This window comes from Bos javanicus, chromosome 9 (assembly GCF_032452875.1).
Source record: "Bos javanicus breed banteng chromosome 9, ARS-OSU_banteng_1.0, whole genome shotgun sequence".
Taxonomy (NCBI): Eukaryota; Metazoa; Chordata; class Mammalia; order Artiodactyla; family Bovidae; genus Bos; species Bos javanicus.
The window spans coordinates 73381661-73408494 of NC_083876.1; the positions used below are offsets into that span (position 1 = coordinate 73381661).

The 26834-nt window shown below is 40.4% G+C and overlaps 1 protein-coding gene and 1 long non-coding RNA gene across 11 annotated transcripts in view; one reads left to right on the forward strand and one right to left on the reverse strand.

The window, feature by feature from the left end:
• Positions 1–26834, forward strand: part of LOC133254063 (uncharacterized) — a 252562-nt gene that overhangs the window by 95099 nt on the left and 130629 nt on the right. The window lies entirely within an intron of this gene.
• Positions 1–26834, reverse strand: part of AHI1 (Abelson helper integration site 1) — a 219722-nt gene that overhangs the window by 28587 nt on the left and 164301 nt on the right. For 9 of the 10 annotated variants that reach the window (XR_009738557.1, XR_009738556.1, XM_061428058.1 and 6 more), the window contains 2 exons: positions 16340–16502; positions 12891–12991 (listed from right to left, as the gene is read on the reverse strand). Coding sequence is in view for 8 of the 10 variants with exons in the window: in XM_061428058.1 (XP_061284042.1) it covers positions 12891–12991; positions 16340–16502 (264 nt within the window). In the remaining 2 variants the exon portion in view is untranslated. Of the gene's footprint in view, positions 1–12890; positions 12992–16339; positions 16503–26834 lie in introns of those variants that run through there. The other variant, XM_061428063.1, reaches the window with a different exon arrangement.

Genomic DNA, 26834 nt, shown 5'->3' on the forward strand with positions numbered 1-26834 from the left:
GAAAAAGAAATGCAAAAAAGCAAAATGGTTGTCTGGGGAGGACTTACAAATAGCTGTGAAAAGAAGAGAAGCGAAAAGCAAAGGAGAAAAGGAAAGCTATACCCATTTGAATGCAGAGTTTCAAAAAATAGCAAGGAGAGATAAGAAAGCCTTCCTCAGGGATCAATGCAAAGAAATAGAGGAAAACAATAGAATGGGAAAGACTAGAGATGTCTTCAAGAAAATTAGAGATACCAAGGGAACATTTTATGCAAAGCTGGGCTCAATAAAGGACAGAAATTGTATGGAGAATATTTAGGGACTCTATTATTGGTAGTGGAATCTGAGCTTGTGAGGAGACTCATGCTAGCTCTGCTGCTGTAATATCATGGGGGATCCCACTCACTTTCCTTTTTTTTTACATGCTTTTTAAAAATCATTTATGTATTTATTTTTGGCTGCTCTGGGTCTTTGTGGCTGTGTGCTCGCTTTCTCCAGTTGAGATAAGTAGGGGCTATTCTTCACTGTGGTGCACGGGCTTCTCATTGTGGTGCACAGGCTCTAGGCGCATGAGCTTCAGCACCTGCGGCCCGGGGGCTCTAGAGCACAGGCTCCAGTAGTTGCGGCCCACCGGCTTAGCTGCCTCGTGGCATGTGGGCTCTTCCCAGACCAGGGATCGAACATGTGTCCCTAGCACTGGCACGTAGATTCTCATCCACTGAACCACCAAGAACGTCGTCCACTCACTTTCTTTGCAGGGCATCGTATATCTCTAGACTAAATATATTTTTCAAATGTAAATAACACTTTTTTAAACAATTGACATCTTTTTCCTTTTAATATTTATAAGTTATTGAACCAAATTATGGAGAGAAAAAGAAATATCAGTGTCTGCACTGAGATTCTTTATGGGACACAAACAAGCACTTGAATGCTTATTTACTTATAAGTTAAAATTTTGACTTAGTTCTCTTCAGATAAAGAAAGAAAAGTTCAAATATACCCTGAATTTTAAAGTGAATCAAGCATATAGTAATTTTTATCTATCTGATATAATAAATTAGAGGTTTAATCAACTGTATTTTCTTTGATAAATAAATTACTAAAGTGAAAAAGATGTAAATTGGTTTTATTCTTTAGCATTGCTGCTGCTGCTGCTGCTAAGTCGCTTCAGTCGTGTTAAGATTGTATTCAATGATTCAGTGTATATTAACTAACTTTTAGGTAGTTAGAAAAATCTACCACTGTCTACTATAAATTTGCTATTGGACATCAGCACAGTAATAAAATCATATAATTCCTATGTTTAAGAATAATATGGATATACTTCTCTTACAAGGAGAAGTAAACGGAAAATTTTTTTCTATATGAAGTGATTTTTAAAAACAGTGATACAGAGCATAATTAATCCAGGCTTTAATAAACAGTCTACTTTGGGGATGAAGAGGGTAAATAAAAGTTAGATATTTTGTAGAAAAAGGCACAAACATGTACACCGAAGGCAACTTATTCACTGCCTACTATTTTTCTGATAGGTTGACAGAATTATCAATGTAAAATTTTGTGTGCGTGTGTTTGGCTGGAAGAGGAACTACCATGGAGTTATCTGATGCTTTGGGGTTCTCTGTTCTTATTTTGGACTAGACAAGAAAACAGCTGTTCCTGAATATAACTGGAGCATGCAGTTCAGTTTGGAAGTCAGCTTTTCTGAATTAACCAAGCCTGCTCTCTGTGACTCTATATGCTAAAATAAAATTTTGAAAATAATTAAAACAGTTTTCTCTCACGAAGAGATGAGCTATGATGGATATTTTAACAATTATCTTGGAATAAAAAAATAACTATTATTCATTTAATGAGTTTTTAGAGAAAGACATAAAACGTTACAGTAATTTCTCCACATTCATAGAAATAATCTAATATTCCTATGCATAATTGTTACTATATGCCTGGCACTTACACAAAAACATAACTGGTTGTGTTAACATTGAAAATTTACTGATATTAGAAGGTACTCTTTTATCATAGGTTTCATTTTTTAGAAATTAAAAAAAAGAAGAAAACTAAGCACTTTCAGAAATTAAAAAAAAAAAAACAAAACCCTGGGCATTTTAGGTATTAAAAAAAGATAACTGGATATTTCAGTATCTTAAAACTATAAAAAGAACAGAATTACCTGTGGTAATAAGAACAGATACCTAGATATCTTTATTAAAAAAAAAAACAAAAAACAAACTCAAAATGAACTAAAGACTTAAATGTAAGCCCCGAAACCATAAAACTCCTCAAGAGAATACTGGCAGTAAACACTCTGCCATGGGTCTTAGTAATATTTTTGGATCTGTTTCCTCAGGCAAGGACAACAAAAGCAAAAACTAAGAAATGTACTACATGCTCAGTTGTGTCCGACTCTTTGTGACCCTATGGACTGTATTTTTGTGACCCTCAGGAAGCAACAGTTAAAACTGGACATGGAACAACAGACTGGTTCCAAATAGGAAAAGGAGTTCGTCAAGGCTGTATATTGTCACCCTGCTTATTTAACTTATATGCAGAGTACATCATGAGAAACGCTGGACTGGAAGAAACACAAGCTGGAATCAAGATTGCTGGGAGAAATATCAATAACCTCAGATATGCAGATGACACCACCCTTATGGCAGAAAGTGAAGAGGAACTCAAAAGCCTCTTGATGAAAGTGAAAGTGGAGAGTGAAAAAGTTGGCTTAAAGCTCAACATTCAGAAAACGAAGATCATGGCATCCGGTCCCACCACTTCATGGGAAATAGATGGGGAAACAGTGGAAACAGTGTCAGACTTTATTTTTCTGGACTCCAAAATCACTGTAGATGGTGACTGCAGCCATGAAATTAAAAGACGCTTACTCCTTGGAAGGCAAGTTATGACCAACCTAGATAGCATATTGAAAAGCAGAGACATTACTTTGCCAACAAAGGTCCGTCTAGTCAAGGCTATGGTTTTTCCTGTGGTCATGTATGGATGTGAGAGTTGGACTGTGAAGAAAGCTGAGCACCAAAGAATTGATGCTTTTGAACTGTGGTGTTGCAGAAGACTCTTGAGAGTCCCTTGGACTGCAAGGAGATCCAACCAGTCCATTCTGAAGGAGATCAGCTCTGGGATTTCTTTGGAAGGAATGATGCTAAAGCTGAAACTCCAGTACTTTGACCACCTCATGCGAAGAGTTGACTCATTGGAAAAGACTCTGATGCTGGGAGAAATTGGGGGCAGGAGGAGAAGGGGACGAAAGAGGATGAGATGGCTGGATGGCATCACTGACTCGATGGACGTGAGTCTGAGTGAACTCCGGGAGTTGGTGATGGACAGGGAGGCCTGGCGTGCTGCGATTCATGGGGTCACAAAGAGTCGGACACGACTGAGCGACTGATCTGATCTGATGAACTGTAGCCTACCAAGCTCCTCTGTCCATGCGATTTTCCAGGCAAGAATACTTGAGTGGGTTGCCATTTTTATCCACCAGGGGATCTTCCGCAACTAAGGGATTGAACCTATGTCTTCTTCATTGCACGTGGATTCCTTACCACCGAGCCACCTGGAAAGCCCTAACAAATGGTATTACATCTCACTAAAAAGCTTTTCACAGTGAGGTAAACCACTAACAAAATGAAAAGGCAGCATCCTGAATGGGAGTAGATAGCTTGGTGATATATCCAATAGGGGGTTAATATTCAAAAGAACACATGCATCTTAATAATATATAAACAAACAAACAAACAATCCAATTGAAAAATGGGCAGAGGATCTGATCAGATATATTTCCAAAGAAGACATCCAGATGGCCAATGGGTACATGAAAAGATGCTCAATATCAGTTGTCATCAAGATAATGCAAATCAAAATCACAATGAGATATCACCTCACACCCGTTAGAACTGCTATCCTCAAAAAGACAAAAAATAGCAGATGTTGGGTAGGATGCAGAGAAAAGGAAACCTCTGTGCACTGTCAGTGGGAATGTAAATTTTTACAGACACTGTGGCAAAACAGTAGGGGAGGTTCCTCGAAAAAATAAAATGAGAACCACCATATAATTCAGCAATTCCACTTTTGGGTATTTACCTGAAGAAAACACAAGCACTATTTCAAAAAAAATGTATGTATCCCTACGTTCACTGCAGCGTTATTTACAATAGCCAAGATACGAAGCAAGCCAAGTGTCCACTGACAGATGAATGGACAAAGATGATGTGGTATATATAATGGACATAAAAAGAATAAAATCTTGCCATTTTTGAAAACATGGATAGATCTAGAGGGTATTATACTAAGAGAAGTAAGTAAGATGGAGAAAGACAAATATCCTATGATTTCACTTACATGTGGAATCTAAAAGACAAAACAAATGAACAACAAAAACAGGCTCAGATACATGGGGGGATGGGCGAAACAGGCGAAGGGGATTAAGAGGTACAAAATTCCATTTACGAAATAAATTACAGCATAAGGAATATAGTCAGTAAGATTATAATAATTTTGTATAGTGACAGATGGTTACTAGATTTACTGTGGTGATCACTTCATAATATATTTAAATGTTGAATCACCACGTCGCATGTCTGAAACTAACGTTGTATGCCAACTATACCTCAAAAAAATTAATTAAAAAAGATGTCCAAGATATATTGGTGAAATAAAAATATTATGATCCTAGTTTCATCAAAACAAAGAACAGACATGAACAGACATGTATTCATATATTCAGATAACATCTTTAACAGGGTATGCAAGAAACAGAGTGAAGATGAATGTTAGCTGGATAAAGGAATTTTATCTTTCATTTACACTATTCTCTATTGTTTGGATTTTTAAAACTATGAGCATATATTACTTTTATAGTATAAATAAAAATTTTACAAAAGGAACTTTATCAACAACTTTCCTCCACTAATACATGAATGATGTAGGTTAGTACTTAGGCTAGCAAAAATAAAAAGCCTAAAGAGTTCACAGTATAAACACAAATGAAAGTTGTCAGCACTTCTGTTTTCCCAAACCTCCTGAGTTGCTTTTCTCCCTGATAGCACCAGTACTCTTCTTTCTATAAGACGTAAATTTACAGTACACTACAGTGAAGATTTTCTAGAATGAGCTTGAGAAAACATTCTCCTATACCCCCGTGGTACATGTTAATTTGGGGAGTCTCTGGCCATTTGTGGAGTGTAATGAACAAGACTCATCCCCTCCTCTTGCAGACGAAAAGCCAAATGCTGCCATCACCTGCCAACACTTCAATGAACCAGATGAAATGTTGGGAGGTATCTGGTACACTGAGCGACACAACAGGTGTGTTCCACTTGGAAGGACTCAGACGATTTAGCAGCTGCCAAATGGTATAATTTTACTTCTTATTCTATAGTTTGAATAGAAATTAAAAAAAAAACAACTATTGAAGGGTTTCTTTCCTGTTTTTCTTAAGAAGTACAGACAATATGATTCTAAAGGCTTCCACATGAAGAAAGGGTACAATGAAACAAACATATAAAGGGATGTAAAAATGCAGCGTGAGGGCTTCCCTGGTGGTTCAGTGGTAAAAAATCCACTTGCCCATAGAGGAGGCATCAGTTAGATCCTTGATCCAGGAAGATCGCACATGCTGCAAAGCAACTAATCCCCTGTGCCACTACCACTGAGCTTGCACTCCAGAGCCTGGGAGCTGCAACCTCTGAGCCCATGGGCCACAGCTACTGAAGCCTACACATCCTAGAGCCCCTAGTCCTCAACAAGCAAGGCCACCATGAGAAGCCTGCGCACAGCATCTAGGGAGTAGCCCCTGCTCTTCACAGCTAGAGAAAAGCCCGTGTAGCAACAAAGACCCAGCACAGCCAATAATATTGGCTATTACATTAAAAAAGGCAATGTAATGCAAAACGTGGCTAGCTGTGCAGGTAACAGCTGTCTGCCTGTGCTGCTGACTAGACGTGGAGGACAAAGGGTACTGGCCTGAGAGCACGGAGGCTGGGCTCCTACCAGCAGGGTTGTTCTGAACGAACTCCTTATAACCTTTCTGGATCTATCCTGATTTCCTCATCTACAAAAAGGAGCTGACTAGAATCACCAGGGTTGATCTCTAAGGTTCCTTCCATGTCACTAATTCTATAGTTCTATGAACTCAGGACCCACTCTCCAACTCGCCCCCAATTCTAGTCGCTTATCAGAGATCACTTTTCAGGTCCTTTTTTCTTTTTAAGAAAAAACTTATCTCATATATGATAATAAAAATAAAACTTGCACATGAAATTAAACATCTGATAGAATTTGTGGTAGGTTTATAAGGCAGGATCTTGATAAAATCAAACCATACATACTCTGATAAAGAAACTAAACTGAAGAAATGCAACTCTGCCAGGTGCTAAGGAAGCCCAGATACACATTTCTCAAGGGCTGGCTGTTTGCGTCACGACTCAAGAGTAAACCCAAGGCATTTTGGTTACCTGGGACAGCATTAACGTTTCCCAGGGACTTCTCACATAAGCTTAGATCATTCTTTATACTTTCTCCAAAAGGGACATAAAACAGTGTCTAAGTATACATGTGCTACGTTCCACATGTGAAGACAAATACATATATGTAAGATTCTAGTGGCTCAGACAGTAAAGCGGCCGCCTGTAATGTGGGAGACCTGGGTTCAATCCCTGAGTTGGGACGATACCCTGGAGAAGGACGTGGCAACCCACTCCACTACTCTTGCCTGGAAAATTCCATGGATGGAGGAGCCTGGTAGGCTACAGTCCATGGGGTCGCAAGGAGTCAGACATGACTGGGCAACTTCACTGGTTGGTTGGTAGTCTAATACATGGATTCAGATAAAGTAGATCAAAATGTGTTCTTCAACAAAAGAAATCCTTGTATCTTAAGCCCTAAAGCCTTATTTGAGCTCCATCTTCTCCAGGAGAATTTTTCTCCTTTTTTTCCTAAATGTATTCCTAGGCTCTCACAAATCCTTACTCTACCTATTTATGTTTTTAAATGTTTTACGTGCACATCTACAAGCTCTTTGGATCTGCCGGAATTAGGGTTTGGGCAGCAGTGGGATAGCCTGAAGCAGATCTCAAAGGTCAGGTAGGGTATCTGAAGGTCTGTTGGGATATATTATAAAGGTCTACTTCCAGCATGAAGATAGTCTGTGAGAAGACAAGGCACACACAATTTAAAAAATCAGTTACAGTCTAGACTGAGACTACGGTGTGGCAAGCTCTGCTAAGCAGAGGAGCGGCACAGGCAGTGAGAACCAGGGAGTCTCAGAGGCAGGGAAGAGGTCTCCTTCCATAGGAGCACAGGCTCATCAGGACGCAGCAGCCAGTGAGGCAGTGCCGGAGTTCCTTGTAACTCCTCTGGCTGAGGGACAAGTAGCTCAAGGCTGTTGAAGAGGAACACACCAAGGTGGGTTCAGTGTCAAAGTTCAGCCTGAGGCACAGGTGGGAATACCAGTAAGCCAACACAAGTAAAGGCCGTGTCTTTCAAAGCATCTCACCCAGTTCCTGACACAGACTACAAATCTTGTTAGTTGTTACGATGACTCCATGCCGATGTCATAAATGCTTTCAGTGCATGTATGTCTTTAGGTTAAATTTATATTCAGTTCAGTTCAGTTGCTCAGTCACTCAGCCGTGTCTGACTCTTTGCGACCCCATGAATTGCAGCACGCCAGGCCTCCCTGTCCATCAACAACTGCCGGAGTTCACTCAAACTCACATCTATTGAGTTGGTGATGCCATCCAGCCATCTCATCCTCTGTCATCCCCTTCTCCTCCTGCCCCCAATCCCTCCCAGCATCAGGGTCTTTTCCAATGAGTCAACTCTTCGCATGAGGTGGCCAAGTATTGGAGTTTCAGCTTTAGCATCATTCCTTCCAAAGAACACCCAGGACTGATTTCCTTTAGAATGGACTGGTTGGATCTCCTTGCAGTCCAAGGGACTCTCAAAGAGTCTTCTCCAACACCAAGGTTCAAAAGCATCAATTCTCTGGCACTCAGCTTTCTTCACAGTCCAACTCTCACATCTATACATAACCACTGGAAAAACCATAGCCTTGACTAGACGGACCTTTGTTGGCAAAGTAATGTCTCTGCTTTTCAATATGCTATCTAGGTTGGTCATAACCCTCCTTCCAAGGAGTAAGCATCTTTTAATTTCATGGTTGCAATCACCATCTGCTGTGATTTTGGAGCCCAAAAATATTAATAAAGTCTGACACTGTTTCCACTGTTTCCCCATCTATTTCCCATGAAGTGATGGGACCAGATGCCATGATCTTTGTTTTCTGAATGTTGAGCTTTAAGCCAACTTTTTCACTCTCCTCTTTCACTTTCATCAAGAGGCTTTTTAGTTCCTCTTCACTTTCTGCCATAAGGGTGGTGTCATCTGCATATCTGACGTTATTGATATTTCTCCAAGCAATCTTGATTCCAGCTTGTGCTTCTTCCAGCCCAGTGTTTCTCAAGATGTACTCTGCATATAAGTTATTAGCATCTTCCTAAATTCTCAAATATGGTGAATTTCAAACAATGGATACTATTACACATGTGACATCTGCCCATAGCCAAATTCCATGCCAATCTTTTCAACTGTATCCACTGTAGTCCCCTTACTCTTATAGGCAACCATTGCCATAAATCCTTGCTGGATTTGTAACTGGAGTTTTACCAAGAATTGTTTGTGTTTCAATTCTCTGCACATAAGCTGTTCATTCACACATAAGCCAACCATGAACCACGGGGGCTAGAGTTAACAGTGGCCTCCTCTTAGCTCTCCACTGCTAATTTTAGGCTGTTATGTTATACCTTGACATCTGGCTATAACATCCTTTATGTATCTTTTCAGCTCTTACCTTCAGACTTGTGGTCACTCTTACACAGTGGTTCTTAATGTTGGTTGTACATTAAAATCACCTGGAAAGTTTCTGCAATCTACCCATGCCAAGGCCCTATTCCAGCCCAATTAAATCAATCTGTGGATGTGAACACAGGCCTTTTTTTTTTTTTTTTTAAATTTCTCAGGTGACTTTAATGTGAAGCCAAGGTTGAAACATCTGCTTTAACAAGAATTAAGAACTTCAGCTCCCGGTTCACCTGTGCCCTCTTCCTCCCAACTCTTATAACTGTCCTGGAATTTTAATGTCCAAGAGAACAACTTGCCCAACCAATAACTCTAATTCCTTGACCAGCTCAATTCTATTGCCATGTCCTTCAATTTCACTCCAGCTCTTATACACAACTCTGTGGATTTATCATAACTTTGAGTTATCTGGCATCTGATATATTAAATAAGCAAGAGAACTTCTGGATTTACAGGTCATCGTTTCAGTTGGTTAATTCCTTTCCTGTTTCACACTACGCTGCCACTGGGGTGTGGGAGGCTTGCTGCAACCTTGCTAAGTCTGCCAGTCTTCTCTCAATTCCACGTCCTTTCTGATCTGGCTGATCCTCTGTGGTGGGTCACTCCTGTGACTGTTTGACCAATGCTATCAAGTCTCTTCTGCTCTTGTTCTCTGTCACACCCACAAAACCTCCAATTATGCATCAGACCAAAGCTGCCTTCTGCACTGCCAGGCCTAGATGCTGAGGATTACTGAGGGAAAACCCAACAACACGGAAAGATGCCACCAAGGCTTTTACAGTATTCAAACAGTAGCTCTCAGAACTACTCAGGAATCTCTTTATTTGTCCCCAGTGAGCCCTGCTCCTGCTGTCATTACAGGTATTCTCACAGTCACTATTCCTTCTGTCTCACTTCTACGACCCTCACACTGGAAGCAGACCTGCCTTCCTGTTTTGGAGAACATGGAGATATTCTCAATTTCTAAGCTTCCACGCTATCAACTTACCTGTATCCTCTTTTATGTTTACCTGTTTTAGAGGGGTAATGCTCTATGCTCCGGAGAAGGCAATGGCACCCCACTCCAGTACTCTTGCCTGGAAAATCCTATGGATGGAGGAGCCTGGTAGGCTGCAGTCCATGGAGTCGCTAAGAGTTGGACACAACTGAGCGACTTCACTTTCACTTTTCATTTTCATGCATTGGAGAAGGAAATGGCAACCTACTCCAGTGTTCTTGCCTGGAGAATCCCAGGAATAGAGGAGCCTGGTGGGCTGCCATCTATGGGGTCGCACAGAGTCAGACATGACTAAAGCGATTTAGCAGCAGCAGCAGCAGCTCTATGCTCAGCATGGCCAGACAACACTCCTTTATGGAGGGGGCTGTCCTGGGGATGCTATGATGTTTAGCCACATCTGGACCCCCACCCACTAGTTGTCAGTAGTACCCCTCACCTTGCTGATATTTACAGAAATTTCTTCAAGCATTGCCAGATGTGTCCTGGGAGGCAAAATCACCCTCGGTGGAGAACCACTGCTCTAAGCCAAGACTAATCTATCAACCTGTCTTTCCAATGCTCCTGCTTCTGCTAAGATCCACGTGTGCTTTCTTTATCTGCCTTCAATGTGCGCCTGTCCCCTTGGCTTTGACACCTCAGGATATGCTTTTATGTCATTCCAGTATTTAGAAAGTCATTCCTGGAACCAGGTCATCCTTCCAGCCACCACTTGGTTTTCTTCAAGTGAAGCTCTGGGAATGTCTTCCCCAGGTTCACTTGCGGAGGCCCGTTCTGTTCATCAACCCTCATCCCAGCAGTGTGAGTCCCTGACACTAGTGCTTGCGTGCCAGGTCCTTGGTGGTCACATGCTGAGCCCCCACCTGACTAGCTGTTTCTGACACTCTTCACTGTACCCTCCTTGAACCTCTCTTTACCCCTGGCTTCCAGGCCACTTCTTTTTTCCCCTTCTTTCTCCTTTGATTATTCTTTCTTAATCTTCTTCCCTTCAGCTGTGAAGTGAAAGTCGCTCAGTTGTGTCCAACTCTTTGCGACCCCATGGACTACACAGTCCATGGAATTCTCCAGGCCAGAATACTGGAGTGGGTAGCCTTTCCCTTCTCCAGGGGATCTTGCCAACCCAGGGATCAAACCCAGGTCTCCTGCATTGCGGGTGGATTCTTCACCAGTTGAGCCACAAGGGAAGCCCTTCACCTGACTGTCCCTTAAATCCTAGTTAGTGTTCAACTGGGATTCTGTCCTTGATTGCCTTCTCTCAGAACTCTTTGCTCTATGCTATCTCCTTTATTACAAACTTCAACTGTCTTCATACAATTCAATGAATACATTAACTCCCTCATTTTATTCTGAAGCTCTACCATCTCTCAAATTCCAGTCCTGAATTACTAGCTCCCCAGTGAATATTTCTATCTGAGAGCCCTAGAGACACCTCTTACAAATCAAGATATCTATAACAACTCATCACATCCTACTCCCAACATTCCCTTTCTGTAACTCCCCAAATTCTCCTTATTCCTTTATTATTTCCGTGGTACCACTATCCATGTAGCTGTATAATAAGCCTTAGCATAATCCTAGATTCCAACTTAATTAATCATATCTAATCAATCATAAAATCCTGCCAACTTTACCTTATGACACCTCCCCTACATCTCTAGTAGTTCAGGTTTTTATGTATTGTTTTCAATGGCTTCTTCACCAATTTTCCAGCTCCCTCTAATCCAACCACCATGCTGCCACCGGAATGGTATTTTTCTCCTGTAAATCTGTACATGTCATTCCTTCTCCAGGGAATCCCCTCTGTCTGAAGGCTACAGTCTAAGCATCTGAGCAGAGCATGCTAGGCCTGGCTCCTATATTTCACTTACTCTTCTTTCCATCAGGCCCTGTGCTGCCTACCATCCCATCCCATACCTTACCCAAACTATTCCCTCTGCTAGAATGTTTTTTCTAAGATCATTTACCTAGCACATCCTTTTTCATCCTATAAGCCTCAGCTCAAGCCTGGCTTCCTCCAGGAACTCTTCCTGGACTCCCTAGGGCATATTTTAGAGGATTAGATTTTCACTTTAGCTCCCACCATAGTCTGCTGAAATCGCCTGCTTGCAGAGGTCTCACCCATCAGCCTGTAGGCTCCTCAAGGGCAGGTGCCTTGGCTACTCAGTCTTGTTTCAGTGAGGACTAAAGCGTGCTTAGCACAGAAGTAAGCACTCAACAAATACAGAATGAATGGCAGAAAAATACACGACAGGTTCAACTGTCAGAAGCCTATCATGGCATGGTATTTGTTTATATATATGTGTGTGTGTGTGTGTGTGTGTGTGTGTATATATATATATATATATTTATATACATGTACATGCCTGCCAATTTATGGAGTCAAAAAGAACCAAAGTTACTCAGCCTAAGGTAAGAGTTAATGTCACATAATAAGTTAAATAAGTAATATATACGGTGGTACAGTGCTTATAAACTTTTCTACCAAAGCACTACCAGCATCAGAATTCTGCCTGATATCCTTAAGGAGTTGATCGCACAGGCTAAAAAATCATGACATTTCTCTGGCTGATTATATATCCATATTTATTTTAACCTGAAAACATTTAAAATTACAAACAAGTAAGAGGAATACTCTAGAAAGATAGAGCATCTTTATTCTGTGGGCCCCAATGTTTTTTTTTTAGCATAAATGTGGACCCCTCAGGTGAGACTGCTGACAGTGTCAGTATCACAGTTACAGAAATATGCATTGAGTGGAAATAGCATGACACTAAAAGTTACAAGTTCCACTTTGGGTTCGCATCCTATCACTTGGGCTGTGACTCGGGGGTCTACTTTAATCTCTCTGAGCCTCCTCAGTTTCCTTATCTGGAAAATGGCTATAGTAAAGATTTGCCTTATATATTTCATAATGTTGGTGGCAATATTAGAAGAAATAATAATATAAACAATGAAGGGTATAAGCATGAAAAATGAAGTACTATTTCATCCAGAGATGGTGAAAATCAAAGTACATGGAATACATATACTTGAAAACATTTACCTTCTGTGGAGCTGGAAAAGCTTTTTCCATTTTGGCTTTCTCCTTAGGGGTTATAGGAGGGGATCGCTCCTTTACCTCCGGAGGCAATTCTCGATAGAGTGCTAGAATGGAACAAAGAATTCACATCATCAAATTGAGGAGCACCATTCCATGGGGGCAAAACAACAATGCGGAGGAGCAGACATGCAACTAAAGACACTGCTATTCACTTCCTTGGTCTCACAATAAGCTGACCCAGCACTTCATTAAGCCAACTCACAGTCTTTGTTATCCAAAGAGCACAACTTATGATCGGCAAGTCTTGATCAGCAGGTTTCAGAAATGGAGGAAGTCTCATTTTTACTGACTATGTGTGCGGTCATGCAGCTGCTTATTTCGTTTTATCTTAATACACATTTACCAAGAACCTGCTACATGCAAGATCATACAGCAAGATGACCAAGGACAGTCTTTGCTCTCAAGGAGCTTACAATGTAGTCAGAGACAGATGTGTTCACAATGAACTGCAATATACAACAAAGTGTGATGTTGTTCCGAAGAGAGACAGTAACAAAGACAAGTTCTGATGTGGAGATGGTAAATGCTTAATGGAAAAAGCGGCAAGTTTGTCAGACTAAAAAATAGGCAGGATTTTGCCAGGCGGAGGTGGATAAAGGATAATTTGCAAATATGGTATGAAATTAACAAACATGGGACTGGGAGTATGTATGACACAGAATCTACTCACGGTGTTCGGTCTAAGGTTCTTATAATCGAAAGTTATAATCTGTATAATCCATGTATATGCATGGTGTTGTTATGTGGGAATTTTAAAAGGCTAAAAAGGAAATCTGTTTTGGTTAAATGATGGGCAACTCTGAATTGAGACAAAGAGTTCAAAATTGAACCAAAGTTGTACCTGATCAAAATTCTAAAATTATGAGCTACATTAATGGGCTTTGTGTATGGGCTGATTTTATTATGGGTTTGTCTCTTACTGGAAAGGATGTTAGATGTGATTAATGGAGGATGATCTAATTTCCCTTTCCAGTGGCTTAAGATACAAGGGAAATGTCCTTTGTGATAACAAGGTACCAATGTCTTCTATTATATCATTCTCTTATTGGATAGGGCTTTCAACTGAATGCTTGAAAGAAGTTATGTGTGTATATAACACACACACACACACGCTCCCTCAGAGCATCTGCTCTGTATAACTGGTTTTGGATAAAGGAGAATTTCTCCTACTATTTTCAGAGTGGAATATGCTGCTGACAGTCATTTTTCCTCGAATGTTAAAACTGGGCAGGTGAGTTTTTGTTGCATTCAGGTAAAAAGCAGGATAAAAGGAAAGGAAAAGAATGCCTGATGAACTGAGAATTCAGTCATATTCTCAGGTTTTCTGAAAACTTTTTGTTTGTTCTGGCCTTTGCAAGCCTTTCTCAATAAGCAATGACTAATGCTAAAAAAAACCCCATCTTATTCCGGGGTACAATAAGGAATCACGGCATCAGAAGGACATCCACTTCCTGAGACATGGAACTGCTTTCTGCACACAGCCACCAAGCATGGCTACTGTAGTATGCTTTGTAAGTCCCACTTTGGATCTTAAGGAAGAAAACCAAGTTTTATTGAATCTTTAATCCCCTGTGGACCAAATATCTATAGTTTTTCAATATTTGCAAACCTAAGAGGTTATTTCTGCAAACTAATTAGATTCTAAAGTTAGCATCTAATATCCTCCTGCCTGGACATACACAATCATTTTATACTATCAAGTGGAAAAATACTTTAAATGTTTCCACTTGTATCTGGAAGAAATAACTGATTATAATATCTAGTTAAAATGAAAGATATTCTCCAGAGTGACTAGGACTGTGCAGGAAGCTCTTGGTTTAAAAACAGCAGCTACCCCTGCAAAATTCCAGCTGCTGGTCCTGTGGGAAGCCATCACTGGGAGGGGAGGGGAGCCACCTGGATGTCTGAGATGACGGGGAAGTAAGAAGTGCTGAGTGGAGGGGAGAGGCCTGGGAATTAACCTGTCTCCAGATTTCTTCCTTCCACACTGCCTTAACTTTTCTCCAGTCTGCATACTCCTTTAAACATAGAAGTATATTTCATATAAGGTTTAAGAGTCATTAGCCGTTTAATGCTCAGAGAAAAAGAATTAAAACCATGGCACAAAGGAAATTAAGAATTTTTTTATGGGAGAGAAAAGTGGGTAATTTTCGAGACACTTAGCACTTTGGAGGGGAGGAGTTTGCTGAAAGCTGCAGATAAACAAGGGAGGGGAAGGAGTTACAGTGAGATTCAGGGCTCTTGGGGAGGGAGCCATGGGAAGGGCTGGGTGCAGAACCTGGAAGGTGATGCCCCAAGAGAAATAATTTTATCTGGGCCTAGCCCCCAGCACCCAGGATTCATGGAAGAAATTCTTCCTCCTTTCTTTTATTTCGTTTCCTTTAAAAATTTAGAACTGAGGTTAGAAATTAATAGTGCTTTTGTTCAGCCATAGTTTGGACTGAATGGAATTTCAGAGACTAGCCCCAAACCAACTATTATTTTAATAATTATTTTGCAGAAACAAAAGACTTGGTAAACATTCAAAATGGAGAGTGTTCTCTTGGCTGCCTCTATTCTATTTTTAATTAATAGAACTATATGATTTTAGTGTGTCTGGAAGAAAGCTTAGAGATGATGGAGTTCGACTTCCTTGTTCTGTGGGAAGAAACGGAGGCATGGCAGTCTTGGCTGTGATGCCAGGATTAGTGCTCAGTTCTCCTGACCCCTGAGCATTCTGCTTTTCCTATGCCACAGCGAGCTGACAACCGATGGGGACGTGTTTTTCTGAAGAAGCGCTGCTACGCTCTCCCCTTGCTTGATAGTTGTTTTCAAGCTGTCTGTGTTACTTCTATTTTCTTCTCTCAAGGCCTGGTAGTAAATCTGCAGCTTTCAGAAACTTGGATTTAGAATTTCTTCTCCAGCTCATTTCTTTTTCCTTTCACAAATGAGGGCTTAATTTACTTGTGAATGGAACAATCTATTGCCTTTTTTTTTTTTTTTTGATCAGGTGCCAGTTAAGCCTGGGGATACAACGTAAAAAGAATGGGAGTTGAGGAACTAGAGGTTCTTAGGTGCCTGTCAACCCAGGAGTGGCAGGAGGAAGGGTGACGTCAGTGTGTGTGCAGCAGGTGGCCAGGAAAAGGGGCTGAAGGAGGTTGGTAGCAAGATGGGCAGGTCCCCTGGGATGGGAAGTCCATGAAGCTGGCATTCCAATCTCAGAATGTCATAGCTTTTGAGTGTACTAATGCCCCCCTCTTTTTTTTTTTTGCAACATGAGAATGAAGAGCAATACCCCATTGGTAAACATATGCAAAAGTAACAAGACAGCAAGTTAAAGAGCAGAAGATGATAAAATCTGGGACTATCAGTTACACCATATTAGTAAACCAGGAAGGGAGCATAAAACTTACTTTCACTAGCCACATGATTAGCTGGAAAATAACCTTCCTGTCCCTTTCCTATGCTGCCATACCACCAGTCTTCATTATCTTTGAAAAACACTCGGATAATGTCTCCGCGATGGATGGTTAGTTCATCTGATCGATTCGCTGTGTAGTCATAAAGAGCCACTACCTAAGGGAGAGATAAGACCACCACAGCTTTATCACAACTGTACCACAGAGAAAACCCCCAACATTCACTTCCTCTTGCAGAAGAACAGCTGAAACCAAAGCAGTACTTTGGTGAGTCTGAGGCTGTCTCAAGGTTTGCTAATGGGATCAGGGGTGGTGGGAACACAGCAGGAGAAGCAAGATAAAAGGCTGTGGGATTGAGAAATGGTTACGAGCATTCAATACACTAAGATTAGCTTCAAAATAGCAGATGTTAATTTTTTTTTTAAGTAAATTACTTGTGAAGCAAATAAAAAAAAAAGAAGCTCACACATCATTCACTGTTAGAATTGTTTCATTCTACATTTGGTCCCATTCCCTGTGCTAAGCAGAGGCATCAGAGTAAAAAAAAAAATCTCCAGAAGGTCAACACTTCTATAAAATAGGAAAAATGCAATGGAACAACCAGATTACATAATTTCATTGTAATCATTTGGGTTTACTGTCAATGTATCTTTTTGTGATGTATTTCTATACAAATACCATTTTTTCTGGTATTTTATATCAACAATCTAAATCTACCTTTAAAAATACCTTGATATGCTTATTTTCAAGAGTCACAAATTTAAGAGGAAAGGCCTTCCTATGAGAACCCTCTTTCTCTGTTACGTTACAGTAGTCACTATATTTGATTCTTTTTTCTTTTGAAAAACCAAATTCAAAATGAATGGCTGCAGAGGCATCTACAAATTCCTTATAGCAGTTACAAGAAGGAAGCAAACCTCAACCCACTTCAGACATGATGCAGTGTATAAAGCAGGACATAATACAATATAAAGAATAGACTACTTCCACTTTTTCCCTATGCAAATAGAATTTGAAAACTTATAGGCTATACAAGTATAATGTAATGGAAAACTATCATTACAACCCTTTGCATTTAGGTTGCTGCTGCTGCTGCTGTCACTTCAGTCACGTCTAACTCTGTGTGACCCCACAGATGGCAGCCCACCAGGCTCCCCCGTCCCTGGGATTCTCCAGGCAAGAACACTGGAGTGGGTTGCCATTTCCTTCTCCAATGCATGAAAGTGAAGTCGCTCAGTCGTGTCCGACTCATAGCATTTAGGTTGAGTACTGATTTATTCACCTAACAAGTATTTACTGAAATCCTAATGTGCCTGGTTCTGTGAACGTACAGTGATAAATAGGATAACTTCTAGAAGAGCTACCTTGCTTAGGCTTTGCCAAGAATGACAGACAATCAGGAACTAGCCAGATGAAAAGATGGAAAAGTATGTCCCAGGCACTGAACCCCATATGTGAGAGTCCAGGGAACAGAAACCCCAAGTAGTTCAATATGGTGGGAGTCTGGCATTAGAGGGAAGAATCTGGATAGAAAGTGGGAAAGCCGAGGGTTCAGGAGTAAGTAGGTGCCAGATCATACATGCTGGAAGGTTCAGACTTACAGTATGGGCCATGGGAAGCTAGGAATTCCATAACAGCTTATAAAACTCTTTGTAGTGCCTTTAATTAATTTAAAATATTTATTAACATATGAACCAGAAGATTTTAATGGATACATTTGGAATTGACTGCTGTCACTATACAATATAAGGGCACTAATGACATACAAGGGCAGTAATGATAATTAAATTAAATGGTAAAAATACAATTCCTATTGTACTGCTTCGCATAGGCCCTAGTTTACAACCTATTATGTAGGATATTGTTTAAAGCTGACAAATCTTTTGTAACTTTCAGTACGTTGATGCCAACTCACTCATGTACAAGTGGGACTTAATTTTTTCCTCCATTCTTCCTTCTCCAAACCTCTTCTCCTGAATTCTCCTGTGCTGCCCTATCACAGAAGCGGAAAGCTAATTAAAATGTGCCTGCCATGTGCTGGGTCCCTTGCCAGCTGCTTATGTGAATTTTCTTACTCAACCTTTGTGACAATCCTGTTGAGGGCAGAGAGTCTTATTTCAGCTTCATAAATGAGAAATTTGATATACAGAGAAATTTAGTAACTTGCTTATAGTGAACTAGTAAGTGGTAGAATCAGGATTTAAACTCATGATTTTTTCTTTCATTTTTTTTTTTTAAACAAAATACACGTATAGGCCATCTTTGTCTAGTATCGAACATGGGAAAGAAGCAGCAGAGGACGGGATGAGGGACATGCTACCCTCACCACTCACGAGAGATAAGGCACATTTTTGGACAGCAGCACATGGGCAGTTGGCTGTGCTGGGAAGACTGACCCCTGGGTCACCTGCAGGCCCACTGTGCCCCTTTCATGACACCTGAGACCCCGTCTCAGAACCTGCCTGGGGATTTGTTCCTATTGTTCTTCATCTTGACATGCCTGTAGAAAGAGGAAGAGATACCATGAGCACACGTGCACTGAGAAAAAGTCCTCTTGAGGACACAGCGAAAATGTGGCCGTCTGCGTGGCAAGGAGAGAGGCTAGGAGGAACCAGCCTGGCCAGCTACTGGATCTTGGACTTCTAGCCTCTAGAACTGTGAGCAAATACACTTTTGTTGTTTAAGTACCCTGTCTATGTTACAGCAGCTCTGGCCAACTAAAACAGAATATAGTCACATAAGCTGACGATGTCAAGCGAATCACGAGTTACCAACCTCTTCAGTTCAGTTCAGTTCAATTGCTCAGTCGTGTCCGACTCTTTGCGACCCCATGAATTGCAGCACGCCAGGCCTCCCTGTCCATCACCAACTCCCGGAGTTCACTCAAACTCATGTTCATCGAGTCAGTGATGCCATCTAGCCATCTCATCCTCTGTCGTCCCCTTCTCCTTCTGCCCCAAATCCCTCCCAGCGTCAGAGTCTTTTCCAATGAGTCAACTCATCACATGAGGTGGCCAAAGTATTGGAGTTTCACCTTTAGCATCATTCCTTCCAAAGAAATCCTAGGGCTGATCTCCTTCAGAATGGACTGGTTGGATCTCCTTGCAATCCAAGGGACTCTCAAGAGTCTTCTCCAACACCACAGTTCAAAAGCATGAATTCTTCGGTGCTCAGCCTTCTTCACCAATCTCTTATGGTATTGCAAACTGGTAATACCTCATTGGCACCCAGCTAAAGGCACTGTGTTCCACACCCTTATAATCTATCTCCTGATGTAGAAACAATGTCCTCATCGCTAAACTCTGCAACTACCACCCTTAGGACAGAGACTACATTCCCTAAAGCTGCCTGTTTTGTCACACCATTACCGACACTTAGGTGAAAAATTGCTGTCTACTGAGAACTCAGTGTGTTTCACATGCCAACAGCCCACATGTGGGCGGCAGTGGAGTTATAATATGACCATTCTATCATCATGCTGAAGACACATGACAAAAGCCACATGGATCGTGAGAATCTGCTTGTATTCCAGTGTGGCTTTTTGTTTTAGAAATATTTATTTTAATTTACTTATATGGCTGTGCCAGGTCTCAGTTGCAGCAGGCAGGATCTTTTAGTTGCAGCAGGTAGGATCTAGATCCCTGGCCAGGGATTGAACCCAGGCCCCCTGCATTGGGAGTGCAGTCTTAGCCATTGCACCACCAATGAAGTCCCACTGTGTGCTTTTATCATTATCTTCTCATTTGAAGATCACTTACTCTCTCCTGAGGCTTCCCTGGTGGCTCAGACAGTGAAGAATCTGCCTGCAATGTGGGAGACCGGGTTTGATCCCTGGGTTGGGAAGATTCCCTTGGAGGAGGAAATGGCAACCCACTCCAGTATTTTTGCCTGGAGAATTCCATGGACGGAGGGCTACAGTCCATGGATTCACAAAGAGTTGGATACGACTGAACAACTAACACTTCCACTACTACTACTCTCTTCTGAGCATCACAGTGTACACAGTAAACTTTGCTTCTTTTAATTTGGCAGTGGCTTCAGCAGAAGTCACGTCTTCTCCTTCTCCAATTAGATTTCGCTGTCATCTCACTGCTTTAGGATAAAGTAAAGCCATACTGGGAGCTTTATTCTCCAAGCTTTGGAAGACACAATTTCATGCAGTTTTGTCATGAATTAATGCTATTTCTATTTTCTTCTTATTTTGGTAGGTCTTGTCACAGAAAATCTGTTCCAATCACTCTCTTGAAAAGTATCTTCTATAATGTACCATTTTGTGCATATGGTAGTCTGCACATAGGTGTGACAAAATATCATTCTTCAGTCATGTTGGACTCTTTGCTGATTGTAGCCCACCAGGCTTGTCTGTCCATGGGGATTCTCCAGGCAAGAATACTGGATGGGTTGCCATGCCCTCCTCCAGGGGATCTTCCTGGCCCAGGGACTGAAGCCCGCATCTCTTATGTCTCCTGCATTGGCAAGAGGGTTCTTAACCACTGGGAAACCCCTCATTCCTCAGTGAAGTGAAGTGAAGTGAAGTCACTCAGTCGTGTCCGACTCTTTGAGATCCCATGGACTGTAGTCTACCAGGCTTCTCTGTCCATGGGATTTTCCAGGCAAGGGTACTGGAGTGGGTTGCCATTTCCTTCTCCAGGGGATCTTCCTGACCCAGGGATCGAACCCACGTCTCCTGCATTGCAGGCAGACGCTTTACCCTCTGAGCCACCTATGACCCAAATCTTGAACTGATGAAATCTTTGTGAAATTATCTTGACTTATGAAATCTTTTAGCAATCTTTCTTTTTTGAAAGAAATTTAAAAATATGTGTTTATGTGCTCATATTGGTAATGACAGGTCTAGGAAATAAAGTCTTCCACAAAATCCACTTGGTCACATTTTGACTATTGTTGACATATTTGAAACAGAGTTCCCTCCCTTACTTAATGCTTGCTGAGTTGCTTGGGCATAATCACTCATGGCAGAAGGGTCATTGGCAAGCTTTTTTTTTTTGTTGGACATATTTCTCAGACTTCTTAGCAGTGTTTGCCAGATACTATATTTTGGTTTAGGCAGAGTCTGTTAGGCTACCATAAGACAGTTAGGTGAATTCCTCTTTGCATTATCTTCTGTGAGGTTTTTCATTAGAATAGCTGTCTCTGAAGACTTCTCAATGGATACCACTGTGCTGAAGGAACATTAACCAGTATTTCTCAACAGCCGATGTTCCTTGCAATGTTATCCGTGAAGCAATCCAAAAATTAATACTCATAATGACCCCAAGTCATGCAACCAACTAAGTTACGTGGAATAAATCATACACTTGAGCACTTGCTCCTCCAATGCTGCTTCTGCGGGTCCATAATCGTCTGAGAGTTTCGGCGTGCGAGAATGCAGCCAATGAGGCACCTCTTCCCTTTGCTTCTTACTTGCTTCCTTGATTTCAGAATCCTGCCCTTCAGACCAGTGAAAGAATAAATTTTTCTTGTTTTAAGCCACACCATGTTCATGGTAATCTGACGCAACAGTCCTGGAAAACTAATGTGTATGTAGCTTACTGTGGTGAGCGGTGGGTTTTCTCATGTTCTTTTCAAGAGTGTTGGACATTTTCCTGGCAGGTAGTGAGCTGAGATTGGTCTGACACTTTTCAGGTTTGCTTTCAAGTTTTGTTAGAGCATATTCAGGAAGACTTTTCTCTAGGACTCAATAAACTCCACCACCAAGGCGTGATTCTCCTGATATTCTCCCTTGACGCCCCACGTATTAGGAGACTTGTCCATCTGGCTGACAGGACTGACAACTATTCTTTCTGTTGGGTAGCCTGCTCCAGTGACGGTTCCTTCTTATGGGGTTCTGCCCCATGCGGGTGCAGATCAGTACTCAGCCAAAGACTTATTAAGGGTACTTATGGTTTTTGGCAGCATTATTATCAATTAATATAAGATGAAACAAAAAGAAACACCTCAGTAACTATTTTTTTTTCTTGACAGAAGCCTTGTTACAGGTATTTAATGCACATTAACTAAAATGTGTACATTTTTAGTTTTCATGATAAATGCAATTGGGACTTTATTACACTCTGGGTATTCTTAAAGAAAGCACATCAGGTGATAGAAATATTTAGGTTACACTTCTGCCTCAAGTGATGATAAAACCCTTATTCTTCTTTGATCTTATACATTGTTTCCTCTGGGATGTCCCTCCCTGTCTCTTGAAGGCCTGGAGTGACCTTTGGCTACGTGGTTGGCCTTGTTATTTCACCACTCTGTATGTATTAAAATAGAAAGCAACTTATATACAAGAACAAGTAATGGGAGCAAAGGGAGAAGATGCTTCTTTGTATGGATTCCAGAAGGACTATGCAAAAGTATGGATGGTATAAGCCAGGTCTTATCTTTATAGCACTGTTTTCCTCCTAGTTACAATATGAGGTGATTGTAGCTTTTTAACTAGGAAACTCCTGAGAGACAGTACTTTCTAGTTGAAATAAAGTATTTAGAATAGATTGTGGCTTTAGATGGATTTGCTGCTTTTTCAGTTTTTAGGGAAACATTCTTAATGAATTTTATAGAACTCTGATAAAAGGGTTTTTTAAATACTCTCAAGTTTTAAACTGCTTCATTATATACAAGAAGTCTGAGGGTAGCTGTAGCGTTTCATATGCTTTCTGAGAGAAATGGACTGTTTTCTTGGCTACTGGAAATGTTTCTTATGAAATGAAACCATTTATACATCTTGAACTTTTTTTTTTTTCTGTGCGTTGCTTTGAAGTTAAAATGGCTATGATAGCTCACTGAACACTTCAATCCCTGATGTGTTAAAGTTGAACAGTCCACATAGCCAGTGTGCTCCCATTTCTTTTTCTAGTTTCCACCCTTATTCCAGACACAGGTTTGTCTTTCATATCTTTGTCTTATTTGGGGATCACCTTGGAGAATGGGCTTCCCTGGTGGCTCAGAGGTTAAAGCGTCTGCCTCCAATGCGGGAAACCCGGGTTCGATCCCTGGGTTGGGAAGATCCCCTGGAGAAGGAAATGGCAACCCTCTCCAGTATTCTTGCCTGAAGAATCCCATGGAGGGAGGAGCTTGGTAGGCTACAGTCCACAGGGTCGCAAAGAGTCGGACATGACTGAGTGACTTCACTTCACTTGGAGATCTGAGTTCCTATTAATACAACAGGTATATTTAGCATGTATTACTTAAGTTCTGTTACCCACTCCTCTTTCACATTTTGAAATAAGGCTACATTTACCACAGAGAAGCATATAAGGAGAACATCAGGCATCGGATAAGATAAAAGCCTCAGATGATCAGTCTTGTCTGTTCTTAGTCTTCCTGTTTGGCTGTGTCATAGAGAATCAGGAGGTACTAGCTGTCGCCTGTGGTGACACTGACTGTGTACTAGTTGAAGATGGCAGGCACGTAATTCTCCAGGAACATGCTGTTGGCACAGTTTCTATATAGGTACGTCTTGCCCACTGCCCAGTCGCCAGTCACTACACACCTGAGAATCACTGCCCCGGCCCGTGAGCCGCACTGGGCATGGTCCCCTTACCTCACCTGAGAATCACTGCCCCGGCCCGTGAGCCGCACTGGGCATGGTCCCCTTACCTCTACCAGTCCCCTCACTGGCTGTGCATGCCTGCTGCCTCCCAGCAGTTAACAAGTGAAATTAAACTTTAAGAAAGTCTCATTTCTCAATTATGACAAGGACTATTTGGTCTTTATTATTAAAACAGAATAAAAGAGCAGATTAAAAACTTTAGTAGAAAATCAAATTTAACAATAAATCCTCAATTGTACAGAAGTACATTACTAAACATTCAAATGACTCCTTTACTAATAGTGACACTGGGATTGTATTTTATTTCATGAGATAAATGGAAAAACACACAACCCTATTTCTAGCATCATGTGGTAGAAATACACACAGTCTCTTACAATTATTTCCATGAACACTAAGTAAGACAACTCTGAACATATTAATAAAAAGAAACTAAAGTCCTATTATTTTTAACTGATCTTATCTGGATAATAAGAAAGACTAGCGTGATTAAGAAAACAGATAAAGAAAACAAATAATAATTGCACAAAGTTTATTGTCTCTGTATCAAACTATCTGCTATGTAAGTATATATGGACCTTAAATGCTTCATTAAACAGATAACTGAAAATATTTAATTTCTAATACCTTCTGGTAAAGGTTAATGGAAAAAATACTACACTAGGAATCAAGATAGTGAGTTTTCAGTCCTGATTGGGCCTCCAAAGCTAAAACATAGCACAAAACACAAACTGGATGTGTGTAAACTAAGGGGTCTGGACCAGATGCTAGGTGGTATGCCTTCCATTTTTAAAATTCTATCATACCAGGTATTCAAATACCTATTACAAAAGAACAGCATTCACAAATTTTAATATGAATTCAAACACTGATTTGCTGGATAACAGTGTGACTGTATTCGTTGTGATCACACATGAACCAGAAAAGCTTGTCTGATTGCTGTAATACCACACAGGAAAAGCCTGCTAGTCATAATTAAAGAAGAATAGTGATAAAGCATTTCTTTGGAATTTACCAGTTGGAAATACTTCTTCCTTCTTTGACAAATAGGAATGACTGAGATTTTGGACCTTATAAATAAAGCTACTGGTTTCATATGATGATTGGTATTAAACACCTTACTGGACATCACCATTCACATACTTTGCTACAGTGAATTATTAGTGCTTCGTTGAAAAAGGCTCTAAAATACATCTCTGTATTGGTTATTTCCTTCAAAAAAATCAAGAAAATGATGCAGACTTTTATAGATTGGACTGTGGATTATTTTTGTTGTTGTTAGTGAAGAAAAATGATAATGCACTTTATTTTTCTTGGGAGGGATAACAAAAGGAGAATTATGAGTCATCGGTTTAGATGAGGGTACCCAACCCAAAGTGTGGCCTCCAGATTAGCAGTGACAAATTACCTGGAAACTGGTTAGAAATGCAAATTCTTGGGCCCCATTCCAGACCAACTAAAACCATAGATTCTGGGGATGGACCCAGAAATTTGTTTTAAGAAGCCTGCCAGGTGATTCTGATGTACTTTGAGGTTTAGTTACCTTTATTTTGATGACCTATTTTATAAAACTTATATGTTTATTTTCTGCACATATCAAATATGCGACTACATGGTTAGCAAACATTTGGTTAAGAAACATTTTAAAATATAAAGTCAAGCTTTATAACAAACTGTTACTGGCAAAACTTATAAAAAGTAAACTTGTTTCCTCTTTCCTATTTTACTTATCTTTCTCAGTTTCCCTCGTCTCACTGAAATGCTGACTAGCTCCAGATTTGAGTAATTTTAACATCTACTTCATCATTTTTTTCAAAAAGCTCATGCTCAAACGGCAACTAGGAGTCATAGTAAACATTTCTTAGGTTTCCCTACAACCTCTTAAGGATTAAAGAAATTTTTAAAATAGAAAAACAAGCAAAATTGAAAGATTAAACCTGTTCACCCAGCAATAATTAGATACAACTGTGTCTGAGCTATTCTTAAAGGCTGGGGAGAAAGAAGTGATCACAGCCCTGTCCTTGGAAGTTTCCGTTTTATGTGTCATTGTTTTTGGTCTGGTAGCCCTTTTGACAAAAGGGATATCTTTAATATCTGCACAAGTCACTCTGCTGTTTCTCTACTTTTAAGCTGCCAATAAAGACTACTAGGGTGCATGCTGATAATGAATATTAAAATAATAATTTATGAATTACTTAAAAAAGTATAATCATTTTAAAATTCTCCTAACAAACCATGAGCTATGAGTAAATGTAAAATTAGTAAAAAAGAACTAGTTGAAGACAATGTTTTTAAACAAAAGTAAATCTGAATATTTGCAAACATATTATTCAGTTTTATACACAGTCTTAGTAGTTATAAATTTTATACTTCATACTTCAAAGCAGTAGTTTATAAAGATTATACACAGAAATTATGCTCCTTATGAAAAATGGAATATTATTTTTTTATCCTACTGCATTCTTCAAACAGACTTGTACTGTTCCATCCTGGAAGTGTTCTCTTACTATACTAATAAATCGGGGCTTTCCTGGTGGTTCAGTGGTAAAGAATCTGCATGCCAATGCAGGAGACGTGAGTTTGATGTCTAGGTGGGGAAGATCCCCTGGAGAAGGAAATGGCAACTCACTTCAGTATTTCTGTCTGGGAAATCCCATGGACAGAGGAGCCTGGAAGGCTCCAGTCTATAGGAACGCAAAAGAGGCAGGCACAACTCAGCGACTAAACAACAACAAGCAATTATATAATGCATACAAAGAGTTATAGTACTTAATATTTTTGAGAACTATTCAGGCATGTGCTAAGCATTTTACCCTATATATGTATGTGCTTGTATGTATGCAGATACAAATACATGCACATGGTATAAATTTGCGTGCACACGCATGCTCACATATACATCCATAACTACCCTATTTAGTTCCTATCATG